Genomic DNA, 15,619 nt, shown 5'->3' with positions numbered 1-15,619 from the left:
ACTTCGACCACCACCGGTATTCTACACGACGTGTTTCGCAGGTTATGTCAACCGCTCGTCAGGAACACCTAGGTGAAGTGGTCGAAGAGGAATAAAATGCATGGGGCCTTCCTGGTAATAATAAAATACCAGACTTCAGTACACTAGGTACGACATCTATATGAAATAAACGAAAGGATTTCTCTGGTGTACAGAAGAAATCCTTTCCGTAGCGGCCGTGACCATGTGAATTCAAAATCTTGAAAGGATTTCTTCTGTACACCAGAGAAATCCTTTCGTTTATTTCATATAGATGTCGTACCTAGTGTACTGAAGTCTGGTATTTTATTATTACCAGGAAAGCCCCATGCATTTTATTCCTCTTCGACCACTTCACCTAGGTGTTCCTGACGAGCGGTTGACACAACCTGCGAAACACGTCGTGTAGAATACCGATGGTGGTCGAAGTGTAATAAAATGCAATCGCCATTCTTTCATATTATCACGGTTTCTCCGTTATTGAGGAATGCGTAGCGAATAACGTGGCTTTGTAGACAAATCTGTGATACAAAGAGGTATCTTTTGTCGTTTCATAGTCTTTTATCAAGACTTTGAATTCACATGGTCACGGCCGCTACAAAAAGGATTTCTTCTGTACACCAGAGAAATCCTTTCGTTTATTTCATATAGATGTCGTACCTAGTGTACTGAAATCTGGTATTTTATTATTACCAGGAAGGCCCCATGCGTTTTATTCCTCTTCGACCACTTCACCTAGGTGTTCCTGACGAGCGGTTGACATAACCTGCGAAACACGTGGTGTAGAATACCGGTGGTGGTCGAAGTGTAATAAAATGCAATCGCCATTCTTTCATATTATCACGGTTTCTCCGTTATTGAGGAATGCGTAGCGAATAACGTGGCTTTGTAGACAAATCTGTGATACAAAGAGGTATCTTTTGTCGTTTCATAGTCTTTTATCAAGACTTTGAATTCACATGGTCACGGCCGCTACGGAAAGGATTTCTTCTGTACACCAGAGAAATCCTTTCGTTTATTTCATATAGATGTCGTACCTAGTGTACTGAAGTCTGGTATTTTATTATTACCAGGAAGGCCCCATGCATTTTATTCCTCTTCGACCACTTCACCTAGGTGTTCCTGACGAGCGGTTGACATAACCTGCGAAACATGTCGTGTAGAATACCGGTGGTGGTCGAAGTGTAATAAAATGCAATCGCCATTCTTTCATATTATCACGGTTTCTCCGTTATTGAGGAATGCGTAGCGAATAACGTGGCTTTGTAGACAAATCTGTGATACAAAGAGGTATCTTTTGTCGTTTCATAGTCTTTTATCAAGACTTTGAATTCACATGGTCACGGCCGCTACGGAAAGGATTTCTTTACACCAGAGAAATCCTTCCGTTTATTTCATATATATATATATATATATATATATATATATATATATATATATATATATATATATATATATATATATATATATATATATATATATATATATATATATATAGTTATAATGTCTATTTACATTTAACTATATACATATAATATAATAATAGAACTATACATAATATGCTATAACATATTTAACGCAATATAACTTGAAAAACAAACACAATATTAGTTATAAACTCCAATTAACATAAACAAAATGCGCTAATGTCACTGTGACTAAATTGAATGATAAACGTCAAAATTTTTAGTAAACAAGATATAAACGTACAAAATATACTGACATTGTTACAGTTAAAATTCCTTTAAAAATTTTTCGAAGTTAATTATTGGTAAAAATTACAATAATTATTGTATTAAATAAACAAGTTTAGGTAATTTTATTTGCAGTTTATATACGATTAATATTAAAAGTGGCATGCGCCACTTGAATCTAACTTCAGCCCGTGAGTAATGAATTATTACTCACGGGTACAGTAATGGGTGCTAATATCTATGAAAAAATAGCGAATAATGAGCGTGTTATTAAACGGTTGTAGAAAAAATATTTTAAAGCACTAGTGCTTTTAAGTAGCATTTTTAACGCTCGTATGGAGTCCTAAAAATTGCATTTTTAACACGGTTGTAGAAAAACTATATTTTTCTATTCTCATACCATAATATATCAATTATGATGTCACTATAGTATTTTTACTACAAAAACGTTATTACGTAGGTCAAAATTTTTGACGTAAGAGAACTGTCAAAACATTAGAATGTGACTTTTCATTATTGGCATGTTTATAATAAACATGGCGATAATGAAAAGTCACATTCTAATGTTTTGACAGTTCTCTTACGTCAAAAATTTTGACCTACGTAATAACGTTTTTGTAGTAAAAATACTATACCTGTATCATAATGAACTTCATTATGATACAGATTTTCATTAAGATACAGATTTTTAACCAATAGAATCGCGATATGGCATTTTCGATAAAGGTGATACACGCGCAGTGACCAATGGCGAATTAAGTACATACGCTTTGACAGTTCTCAATATGTAAACAAACTGTCAAACTGACAAACTACTTAATTTGTTTGCGTTACAAAATAAAAAAATTTGAATATATTTTTTGTTTTGAATGATCATAGAAAAAATAGTGTACACAACTTGCATTTAATTATCATTATGAAGCTCGTACTCTACAAGAAACTCGCTGCATACGGCTCGTTTCTTATCCCTCCTACTCGCTTCATAATGACCATCATTAAATGCTCGTTGCATAATATACTATTTTAAAATTTTATTTCGTAAAAAAATGCAAAAGTTGGATATGTGAGACAAAATCTCACGCGCAACCACTCACGTAAAAGCCAACCTAGCGACCAATCCCGGGTTAAGTTAGGGTCAACTGCAGGTAGCTTATAGGCCTGACGACAAACCGTCTGGCGACAGTCATAAACAAATATCGAGACTCGGATCATTTAGGTAGGTTTGTAACAAGTCATCCAAAAAAGAAGATTAAAAGCAGCCAGAAAACTATAGAAGTATAAACTTGTTAAATGCCTATCTAAAATGTTTGTATAAATGAGATTGTTATTTTAAGGTAGATGCATATAATATGCATCTAGTCCAGAGAAATAAGATTTTTCTCGTGACACATCCCCCTCCAGGCCGAAACCAAATTTTTTGAGTATTATGGATATCTATATTAATAACTTTTATGTTTCCTGTAGCCGATTTTGATGATATACATAGTTTTAGAAACAAATGAAGATCAAAAACGGTAAATTTTCGCTTTTTTTGTCTATAACCAAAAATTTAAGCATTTTAAACAAATTTGAGAGTAAGAAACTCATAAATCGTCTGAAAAATGTTAATATGGCGTTCGCTGAAAATGTCTATTCTTAGTGGTTGCTTAGAAAATTGCAAAATAACTCACAAATTTTGAGTTTTTATAAATATTCGTAACTTATGTAAAAATTAACTTAGAACCTTCTTATTACACGAATTGCTGAGACTTCTGCTGCTTAAATTATATTTTAAATTTCAAAGCAATTGGTCAAATAGTTTAAAAGTTATTTAAATTGTTTATCCCAAATTAATTTTTTTTGCAACACTATAAGTCAGAAAATTATGAGGTTACAGTAAGACTTCTGACAGTTTATGGAAGAAGAACATTTATACTATTGAGTTAATTAAAAAAAATGACAAAAAATAATTTTAAACTGCGTAAAATTATTTTGCAAAACACGATTTTTTGCTTACTTATAAACAATTAAAATAACTTTTTAACTGTTACCCGTAGAAAAATTATTTTTTCATATTTGGAGAGACTGAATTTTTATACACATTTAGAAAGAAAAACAAGTGTCCTAAGACAATTAGAGACGAAGTTAGCCCCCCTTTTTTTTAATTTACAGGTTTTTGCAAAATAATTTTGCAGTGTTTAGAATTTATTTTTTGTTATTTTTTTTAATTAAATTAATAGTATGAATCTTCTTCTTTCATAAACTATTCAAAGTATTAGTGTAACTTCACCATTTTCTGACCTATAGCGTTGCAAAAAAAATTAATTTGGGATAAACAAATCAAATACCTTTTAAACTATTTGACCAATTGCTTTGAAATTTAGGATATGATTTAAGCACCAGAAGTCTCAGCATTCCGTGTAATAAGAACGTTCTAAGTAAATTTTTACATAAGTTATGAATATTTATAAAAACTCAAAATTTATGATTTATTTGGCAATTTTCTAGGCAACCGATAAGGATAGACATATTCAGCTAACGCCATATTGAAGTTTTTTATACGGTTTATGAGTTTCTCGCTCTCAAATTTGTTTAGAATACCTGACTTTTGGTAACAGACGAGAATAGCGAAAATTTACCGTTTTTTGATCTTCATTTGTTTATATCTATGTATATCATCAAAATCGGCTGCAGGAAGCATAATATAGGTTATTAATATAGATGTCCATTCTAGTCAAAAAATTTGGTTTCGGCCTGGAGGAGGTTGTGTCACCAACAGGTTATTTTTTTTTCCTTATTTCTCTGAACTAATCCATCTTCCCCCTATTTTGTAAGTAGCAAGACGGGCGCGCAACATTGAATTAACGTCCGAGTATGAGTTAACGGGAGAAGACATCCTTTATAAAGTATTGGAAGGTTAATTTAATAAGAATGCCGTTGCAGCCGTAAGTTGACATGCAGATTTTTAAGGTGACGCAGTGTGAGTCACGGGGAATTACTGTGAAACACATAAATAATGATACTAACACCGCAAGTTCCCATACAGAGAACCATTACGCAGTTTTCACGGTCCGTGACCCTGCGCTACGCAGTGCTCATTCCGCAGATTTTCACGGTGTTTGGCAGTAAGATCCACGAACTCTGCAGGAAAGAAAAGCATTATCTAAGAACAGTAGCCGCAAACTGCGTTTCAACTTTCGTTGATCCAGTCACCATCATGTTTTTCTCACCATGACTCACCTGCATCATCCCACGAAGCTGCGTGTCGACTTGCCTTAGTGATGATCTTCTTCCTCTTCTACTTTAGCCCATTTCTATCCAACTTTGGGCATACGCCTTCCCCAAATCTTTTCATATCTCTCTATCCTTGACTCCGCCTTTCCAGTCAGTTCATGCAGCTTTTACAATATCGTCCTTCCATCGCATCTGAGGTCTTCTACCTGTCCACGGTCTCCAGTTTTGTATTTCAGCATTCCAACTTTTATTTCGCATTGTGGCCCACAAATCTCCACTTTAACCATGTTATTATGTTCTGTTACAGTATATCCATTTGTTTTATTTTCTGATTGTTGTTTTATTCCTAACATGGATCTTTCCATTTTTTCTGAGTTATTTCAATTTTGTTTATGTTGGCCTTTGTTAATGTCCATGTTTCTGAGCCATACGTCAGAACAGGAAGGACGTAGGATGTACTGATCAAATACACGGGTTTTTAGGTACTGTTGTATCTTTGTCATCATCATCATCATCATCCAGCCTCAAAAGTCCACTGCTGAACATAGGCCTCCTCCCCTCGTTTCCAACCCCATCTATCCTGCGCCGCCCTCATCCAGTTTTTATTTACCTTTCTTAAGTCTTCAGTCCATCTTGTAGGCGGTCGACCGACGCTTCTCTTGTCTTCTCTTGGCCTCCATTCCAATAACCTCTTCGTCCATCGCCCATCTGTCATTCTGGCTACGTGTCCTGCCCATCTCCACTTCAACCTGGCTATCCTCTCGATGACGTCAGTCACCTTTGTTCTTCTCCTGATTTCTTCGTTTCTGATTTTGTCTCGCAGAGTTATTCCTAACATTGACCGCTCCATTCTTCTCTGCGTGACTCTTAGTTTGGTAGCCGAGGCTTTAGTTAAGGTAAGTGTTTCTGATCCGTACGTCAAGACTGGGAGGACGCACTGATCGAATACCTTTCTCTTTAGACATGTGGGTAACTCACTTTTGTATCTGTATCTTTGTGCATTTTAGTATTCATCTTAATTTTCCAAACGCTGCCCAAGCCAATCTGATTCTCCTTTGTACTTTAAATTGTTTGGTTTTCTTTATCAGCTTTGAATACTTGACCCAAGTATATTTATATTCGTCAAAAACCTCAATATTTACGTTATTTATATTTATATTTATTCTGTCATTTGTATTTGTCATGATTTTTGTTTTACTCATGTTCATTTTTAAACCCATCTTCTCTGATGATTTTGCTAGTTGAGTTAGCATTGTGGCTAGTTCTTCTTGGTTGGTTGTAATAAGGACAACATCATCGCAATAATATCTGAGGTGCTTGATTCTCTTTCCGTTTAAGTTGATACCCATATCTTCCCATTCCAGTTCTTGAAAGACGTCTTCCAGAGCTAAGGTGAAGAGTTTTGGGGATATTACATCTCCTTGTCTTAGGTCATTACGGATTTGGTGGTGATATTGTTGCTTATTACAAAACATTATAGAGGAGGAGATATCCATGAACTGAAGGTTTCCCACAATATTTTTATATCATTGAAAGTTTGTGTAATATAAAGTTTTTACAACGTTTATGTAGGAACGAGCGAAATTAAGAAAAGTATCGGGTTGTCCATATAAATATATCTTTTGCAGTTTACTCTCTCCCAAATTTACCCACGAGATCCTAAACAAACTCGAGCACAAAAAACTCCTCTAAAAATAAAATAATCCGATCTGTGCGTCGTTTTTACGCATCGCGGTTCAAGAGCACACGAAATGAAAATTACCAGAAGGAGAATCAGAGAGAAGATTGTCATAATTGAAAGGGAGAGTTTTGATGAGAGCTAATGACAGTTAAGACGAGTTAGGGCCACACTGATTGGAAATTATCGCCAAACGCGTTGCTGCTTCCCATCGACACCGTCTCTTTTCGTTTGTTACTATGACAACCAAACAATAACTCGGAAGAGAAAGAACAGTAACGGTTTGGCTTGGCAAATAGTCTGGGGTAATTAGAAAGGATTGAAAGTGGTTTACGAAAAACTCATTAGAAATAGTTCAAGTGTTAAGAAATTTATGTGTTGGTTGCTACTATCTTTTGGAATTTAATAATAAAATTAAGGAGTAAATAAAACAGAATAAGATAAACAATGGAATACACCCAAAATGCATATAAAAGCATAAACGCATATAAAAACCAAAATATTAAAAAATCATACAGAAGTAAAAACTTCGTTTGTATAATGGTATAAAAAAGTTTTATTAAAAAACAATAAAAGTCATTCAAAAGGATTTGCAAAACGTTTTCAATCTGGATCAGACCATCCTCAGTGCCTAGAACGAAGTGCCACGTTAGAATGAATGCAAAAGGTTAAAATTGTGACTAGTTAAAGAAAAATGTGGTAATACTTACGTTCTCTTTGTACACGAAACTAGCAACTTTTTGAAATTGGTTACATCGAGGATTATGGTTTACATAATAATTGTATGATATTTATAGCGACTCCTAGTCGATGTTAGAAGATTAAATGCGTGTAGAAGAGGAGTGCTCAAAAGGCCATATTGTTCCCTGCTCGATGAGAACTTGTGGTTCTTGCCAGTTCAATGGACACAGACCAACAAAAGTGAAGGAAATGACAATCTAATTATCAGACCGAAGTGGCATGACAAGACAGGTAGTCAATTTTTCTTTATGAATTTCAAATTAATAGTGTTGTTTAAAATTTGGATTATATAATAATAACTGTATAAAAGTGAAATCTAAATTATAATAAATTAGATTTTATTGTAAAAGTCTAAAAGGCAGCTCTCTACTCTCTGTTACAGAAAGAAATGTTGTTAGTGTTAGGTTGATAAAAATACTAGTCATAGTAGAGTTAATGACGTCATTGGTGACAATTTTGAGAAAGAAGACGAAAATTTTGATTTAGCTTGAAATAAAAAAGAAGAAAATTAATTCTATGTGCACAACTTATATAGGTACCAAGATAAGATGTATATTAATGTTGTAAAAATAACAAGAGTAATGTTGGTTGCCTATTATTGTGGTTGTAATGGTTATTAACAAATTGAAAATATTTTAATTTAATTTATTGTCTGAATTAGTGAACTAACAATTTGAAATCTAGAGAAGGTAATGGAGTAAACAGACTGATGTGAAAGTAATGTATATTACTGTGAAGTTTTTTATATAGGAGAGAGGAGTGTTTAGCAGAATCAAGTTGAAAACGAGTGATGGTGGTTGCCTGATATGAAAGGTTGAAATTATAATTTAAATTAAAATTACTGAAAGAATATTAGTTATTTAATGATAATGACCTAAAAGATGTTGTCAGAAAATTTAAAATTATGATTTAAAAGAATCCAGTCAAAGAGGAAATAACCTGAATGATAATATCAGAAATTTAAAGTGAATTATATGTCAAACAATTGTAATTTTGAAACGGAATAGATGAAGTTATTGAGTTATAACATAAGAGGCAACCATAGGAATTAGTTAGCGTGTGAGTGTACATTGGAATGATAGTTATATAATACAGGTTGAAAGTTGGGGTTATTTTCAATATGAAGCAAAAATCTTGATGAACTAATTCATTGAATGGGTTAACTGAAAATTTGAAATTTTATAGTTGGTAATGGAATAAACAGGTTGATATATTGTCGAGGGAAATTAATGAATAGTGTTGAAAAAATAGAAGAAGAACAACCAGATCAAGAAATGCATGGGGACCCGAAAAAATCAGAGACACGAGGTATGGCAATGTAACTATGTGGATTGGGAAAATTTATGAGAGAGGATTGGAAATGAAAGAAGGTAAACTTTGTTAGGGACGGTAATCTAACTTTGTGTTTGGGAAAATGAGTGAACGAAGATTGGAAAAGAAAGGAGGTAAACTGTGTTAAGGGTGGGATAGTACTCTACTATGACTAGTATTTTTGTCAACCTAACACTAACAACAGTTCTTTCTGTAACAGAGAGTAGAGAGTTGCCTTTTAGACTTCTACAATAAAATATAATTTATTATAATTTAAATTTCACTTTTATACAGTCACTATTATATAATACAAATTTTAAAAAACACTATTAATTTGAAATTCATAACCAAAAATTGACTACCTGTCTTGTCATGTCAATTCCGTCTGATAATTAGATTGTCATCTCCTTCATTTTTGTTGGTCTGTGTCCATTGAACTGGCAAGAACCACAAGTTCTTATCGAGCAGGGAACCATGTTGCCCTTTGAGCACTCCTAACACATTTAATCTTCTAACATCGACTTGGAGTCGCTATAAATATCATACAATTATTACGTAAACCATAATTCTCTATGTAACCAATTTCAAAAAGTTGCTAGTTTCATGAACAAAGCAGAACGTAATTATTACCACATTTTTCTTTATCTGGTCAGAATTTTAACCTTTTGTATTCATTCCAACGTGGAAATACTTCGTTCTAGGCACTGAGGGTGATCTAATTGAAAACGTTTTGCAAATCCTTTTGGATGACTTTTAATGTTTTTTAATAAAACTTTTTTATACCATTATACAAACGAAGCTTTTACTTCTGTATGATTTTTTAATGATGGGATACAGCCAGCTACTGGTATTTTCCCATTGATTTTGTCAAAATATTAAAGCTATGTGAGCTGTCTTACTACTTGCGTCGTCTATGGCCAATTTGTGCAAGTTTCTTTGCTTGTATTAGAGCTTTAGTCCTATCTACGTTAACTTCTTTTTCTGCATGTATCATGTCCTTTTAGAACGTCGGTTACCATCAAAGTTATCTTAATTTTATTCACTGCTATCCTAAATAACATGCTTGTATCAACACCATACCAATCTCGCAAGTTCTTCAACCATGAGGTTCTTCTTCGTCCTGGACTGCGTTTGCCTGCTATTTTTCCTTGCATACTATTTTGAGAGTAACCTATATTTGTGACCTTTCATTACATGCCCAAAATACCCCAGTTTTTTCTTCTTGATGCGTTTTATAATCTCAGTACTCTTGCTAAGACCTTCTAGTATTGTGGAGTTTTGAATCTTCTCCACCCAAGAAACTTCTAAAATTCTTCTATAGCACCACATTTTGAAAGCTTCAAGGCGATTTAGATCGATTTTATTCAAAGTCAAGGACTCGTCACCACAACGTAAGACCGAAAACACGTAGCAGCGAAGTAGGCGGATCCTCAATGCCAATTTTAGGTCTCTGTTACATAATACCTTAGACATCCTTCTAAAAGCGGCTCTGGCCTGCTCTATCCTCGATCTAATTTCGCCGTGAGTATTTCCGTTACAATTCAATTGATATCTAAGGTAAACAATTTGATCAACTTGATCAAGTTTGGTATTATTTCGGTACATAAGGTTTTATATACTGCTGTTTATTTATTACGAGTATTTTGGTTTTCCATATGTTCACATCCAGACTTGCTTCCTTAGAACTCTCAACGAGACTATCAAGTAATGTTTGCAGATCTTCTTGAGTAGAAGCTAGGAGTAAAGTGTCGTCCGCATATCGCAAATTATTGATGACTTCACCGTTCACAATTATTCCTTCTTGTTTTGCAGAAAGTGCATTTCTGAAATTTCTTTCGGAGTAAACATTGAAAAGCAGGAGCGATAAGTGGCATCCCTGCCGTACTCCTCTTTTAATATTAATAAGAGCCTGTGCTTCCAAACCGTCTACTAAATCTGATGTTATTTGATTCCAATACAAATTTGCAATGATGCTAACGTCTTTGCCGTCCAAGCCAATGTCTTTTAAAACTTCGATTAATATTGACTCTACGTTGACAGTCAGCCCTATTTCTTATGCGTTTTCTTCAAGCTCCATATAAAGTTATGTGATGTCTCTTGCAGTTCGCCCCTTAAAGTTTACATCGTCTGCGTAGATCATAATCTGCTTACACTTATAAATAAGTCTTTTACACTTAATAGGACATTTGATTCTGTGCTGATGACATGTTTACTCTTAATCTGCGTTCTGAAGAAAATGAAGGATTTCAAAATGGCTTTGCTCTCACTTCTGATAATGCGGAAGTTTGTAGGAATAGTATGTAGAATGTCCATTACGAGTTTTAGAGGCATTACTGAAGAGTTGAAGATAATTAAGATAACGAGATATATCTTCTGAGTACAAGTGTTTGATAATACTCAGATTTCTAGTTGGTTTGGTGTATTTTGTGAGAGGTATATAGTTAAATTGTCCATGGAGGAACATTTACGCTTACTTGTAGAGATCGACCTAGCTGATCTGTATCAAATTAAGAAGATTTTATTCGTTCTACAAGGGGAGTACTATTTCGTAGAAGCAGTGCTTGGTCTGCAAATTTGGGATAATGTTGGATTATACCAAAATCGTTTACTATACATCACTATAATCGTTCATTTCACACATAAGTTTAGTATATTTATTATAATTTATGTAAAAATATTAAATTACCATTTCTTTTTTATTTTAGGTAAATCTACAATTGGACTGGTTTTTAAACAGCGGACTTAAGTCGTAAGTACCTACACATCTTTAGTTTCATTTTAATTTAATTTTAACAATATTTCTCTTTGTAATAATAATAAAAGAGGAAATTATATATTTTTTGACCCTTTAAAAATGAAACTACCTACAAAATTGTATACTTGTAAATGTAAAATAAGTTACATATTTTGCTAAGTATAACGCCATTAATAGTACATTGTGTACCTAGTAGGAAAAGCTTAACATTCCCAGACGATGTAAATATTGCTCAGGCAATACAGTCAGGGAATGTGGCTTTTCCTACAAGGTATACATAATACTTTTCCTAAAATTGGACATTTAAATTATATTAAGAGCACACAGTAGAGATTAACAGGTAGCAACACACGCGGTCCAAGATTGCGAAAGTTCTGCGAACTTTCAAAAGTGAGGCAATCGTGCATCGGTAATTCGACACTGACAGTGACGTTTATACTACCAAAAACAATAATTTTTATACACATAGGAGCGATATGTTGCCAAGTCAGTGACGTTTGATTTCTTGTTATAAAAAAATCGATTTTTAGTAGTTCCAATATGACACAAAATCTAGGCACGGGATAAAAAAGTTTATTTGAAGAAAGTGTATTTTTTTGTCTTTCTTAATGGCGGTACAGGCTCCTTTTTCCAATATTTTCTTTAGTTATAGAATAATTTCCACATACTAACATATTTTTGAAATTTGACTCTGTACTGCCATTCTTTATTATATTACGAATATGTGTGCCAAATATCTCGGCAAAATATTCAAAATTAGAGCCGCAATCTTGGAACGCGTTTGTTGCTACCTGTTGATCACTACTGCTTGCTCTTAAAATTAATATGTTAAAATTTTCAAATAGATATATAATTATTATTTTGACTCAAATATTCGTGATGCCACCAAATACAGGTTTTGTGGTTATAGAAACAAAATTATTGAATTGTCAAATTTGAAGCAATTGCTTATTTTGGCAGTATTTTTGGTGTTTTCTCGTGTTTCCTGTGATTGTAATCATTTTAAAAAGCAAAATTACCTAATTTAATCATGAGTGATGATGAGCATCCGATTCCTGGCAACCCTCTAGAATTGAGGGAACTAGTAAATAATGCTTCATTAGATTAATAAATTTTCCGAAAATCGGTCAGGAATTTAGACACTTTTGACAACATTTTTGAAAGAAACGTTCGATATTTCCTTATACTTAGTAGTGCGGCCGATATGTGAAACAATTGCACATTTAATGGTACAAGCATATAATTTGGACCACATATACTACACATACGAAGGTTCAAATTTAGATATGAGGCCATCTCAGATTTTATCTTTTACAAAACCGGCGGACATTCAAAATGGCGGCTATACATATGTGTTTAATAGTACCATAACTTTTGAACGAAAAATCCGATTTCAACCAAATTTGGTATATATGAAGGTTATTTTTTTTTATTTACAAGACGGATGTGGTAAACCAGAAGAATCGGTTTACCAGAAGATGTGTTTTTACTGGTTCTTTATGTAACAATTTTTTTAAATTTTTCCCTCCGTATTATATTAATTTTTCAAAAAGTTAATACCGCAATTGAAAAGAGCGTAAAAATATTTTGCAGAAAATATTTTGAACTTTTTAGTTATTTTAATTAGGTACCATTTAATAAATGCATAACGTATCTTCACATGTACCTATGTGTGGCAGGTCCGTGCAAATATTATAAGAATTATTGTGCATTTAATGGTAGAAGCATATAATCTGGACCACATATACTACACACATCAAGGTTCAAATTTAGATATAACGGCTTCTCAGATTTTACCTTTTACAAAAATGGCGGGCATTCAAAATGGCGACTATACATATGTGACTAATAGCACGATAACTTTTGAACGAAAAGTCCGATTTCAACCAAATTTCGGATCTTTTTTTATGTGTAAGACCAAGGTTTTGAACCGGAAAAATCGATTTACCAGAAGTTGTGTTTTTCCTGATTTTTATGTAAAAACAGTTTTTTTATTAATTCTTTCACCCTGTATATATTAATTTTTCAAAAAGTTAATATTGGCGTTGAAAAGAGCGTAAAAATATTTTTTAGTAAATATTTTGAACTCTTTAGTTGTGTTAATTACCAATTAATAAATGCATAACATGTTTTCACATGTACCTATAAACCTATTTGCGGCAGATTCGTGCAAATAATATAAGAATTATTGTGCATTTAACGGTAAAAGCATAAAATTTGGACCACACACACTACACATACAAAGATTTAAATTTAGATATGAGGCCATCTCAGATTTTGCCAAAATTTTTTTTCATTTTTACAAAAATGGCGGGCATGCAAAATGAATCTGCCGCATATAGGTACATGTGAAGATACGTTATGCATTTATTAAATGGTAATTAACATAACTAAAAAGTTCAAAATTTTTCCTAAAAATTATTTTTACACTCTTTTCAATGGCGGTACTACTTTTTTTGAAAAATTAATATATACAGGGTGAAAGAATTGAAAAAAAAACAACATATTTTTACATAAAAAACAGTAAAAACACAACTTCTGGTAAATTGATTCTTCCGTTGTAAAAATTACACGTTTTTCTTTATTTACATTGTGATCCCCTTATAGTCTCGGCAGATTATCGGAAAATGGGCTATTTTTGGAAAAAGTTATTTACCAGTAGTTTGATAACCGGACTTGAATCTTGTGATTATATTTAATAATATAGGTATGCAAAGTCCTCAGATAGTATGCTGTTTGTTTATGAACAGATGAATAAGAACAAATATTATATTGACTGACAAAATTTAAAAAAACACAAAATCCAAGTGTCTGATTTTTTTTTATCAGGATATGAGTCTCTTGAACATATGACATTTTGTACGTAGAAAGAGGACCGAAATATAAAGGTAATGGTGCGAAAATTACCATCCTATGGTTTACAACTTCGTCGCAAATACTGGTCAAGTTTGACCGGTTGTGTCTGAGGAAACACACAACCAATTAAATTTTTTTTTCTTTTAAAAGAAGCGTTATGCTGCATCCTTTTCAATACCGTTTTCTTAATTTAATTTATTCTAACAGTTGCCGAGGTATTATATTTGTTTATAATTAAAAAGATTGTTTATAATTTTAAAACATCCCTGAGTCCGCTCAAATAGTCCAATTTTAATTCTGTACGTTAGTTAGGTATAGTGCATTTTTAGACGAAAATCATAGACATTCTGGCGTATCATTAATATATTATGGTTAATATCGCAACCGTAAATTGTTAATTAACAATTTAATGGTTAATAAGCTATTTGTTCAATGTCCACCGGCTTCTGGAAGTATACTGCTATTCCAAAAAAGTTTTTATGTGACCTAGTTATTTAATTATTGATAAATAAAGACTTACCTAAAATTTTAGTTGAAAATAAAAGATTTTGTTGGAACGACCCGAATTTTCCGAGGAAAATTTTCGTCAAATTAAATCGTGAAAAAATATCTCCATGCAGAATTAAATTACGGTGAATTTTTTATTTGAGTGTTTTTGGTGTAAATATAAAATCTTCGGAGTTACACAGCAAGAATTGAAAAAAAACACGATTTGGGAGTCTAGTTTGTTTATAAAAAATATAGCACACTAATAAATTTTTTTTATGAATGCTATACAATATGCAACTTCTCTCACTAGTTACATATATTCAAAACTAACAATTCCTCACTCAGTGAGAAAAGTCGGCCACTGCAGTGAGAAATAGTTTTTCTCACGGGTTCTCCTACGGTCTTTCATACTATGATCGCCGTTTCCATGGTAACGTGCACAATACAAACAAAATTAATGTTGTCAAATAAATGTGTTAAAGCAAAACCTACCAGGAATTACCTTTCAAAACCGTTCAAAAATAAGTGTTAATTATAATTTTAAAAAATAAGGTATATAAATTTTAAGAATATTAAATGCCTACATGTGTATGTCTTTTGTTTCAGTTTATGCATATAATATATACCTAAAACCACCTAAATTATTTAGTTTTGAAGTTTAAACTCTTGACAAAACCGCATCCATAGAAAAAGGACAGTACTTTATTTGCGGCCCTCGCCTCGTGCCTCGGCTCGTGCCTGCGCTCGTGAGAAATATGTCTTTTTCTCACTCGTTGTACAATATACTATTCCTTGTATGTATTTGCCTAATTTTCCCACAGTAGGTATTTATACAAATCATATATCTTGACCTCGGAGGTAAAC

General features: G+C 32.9%; 1 protein-coding gene across 1 annotated transcript in view; it reads left to right on the top strand.

Moving 5' to 3' along the window:
* The first annotated feature begins 8,758 nt into the window (after nt 1–8,758).
* Nucleotides 8,759–15,619, top strand: part of LOC126890637 (uncharacterized protein MW0361-like) — a 56,699-nt gene continuing 49,838 nt past the window's right edge. Inside the window, exon 1 of the mRNA XM_050659728.1 lies at nt 8,759–8,789. Within this exon, the coding sequence (XP_050515685.1) occupies nt 8,759–8,789 (31 nt within the window). The remainder of the gene's footprint in view (nt 8,790–15,619) is intronic.

This window comes from Diabrotica virgifera, chromosome 1 (assembly GCF_917563875.1).
Source record: "Diabrotica virgifera virgifera chromosome 1, PGI_DIABVI_V3a".
Classification (NCBI taxonomy): Eukaryota; Metazoa; Arthropoda; class Insecta; order Coleoptera; family Chrysomelidae; genus Diabrotica; species Diabrotica virgifera.
The sequence above is the reverse complement of the archived record's forward strand: the minus strand, read 5'-3'. Positions and strand labels throughout refer to the sequence as shown.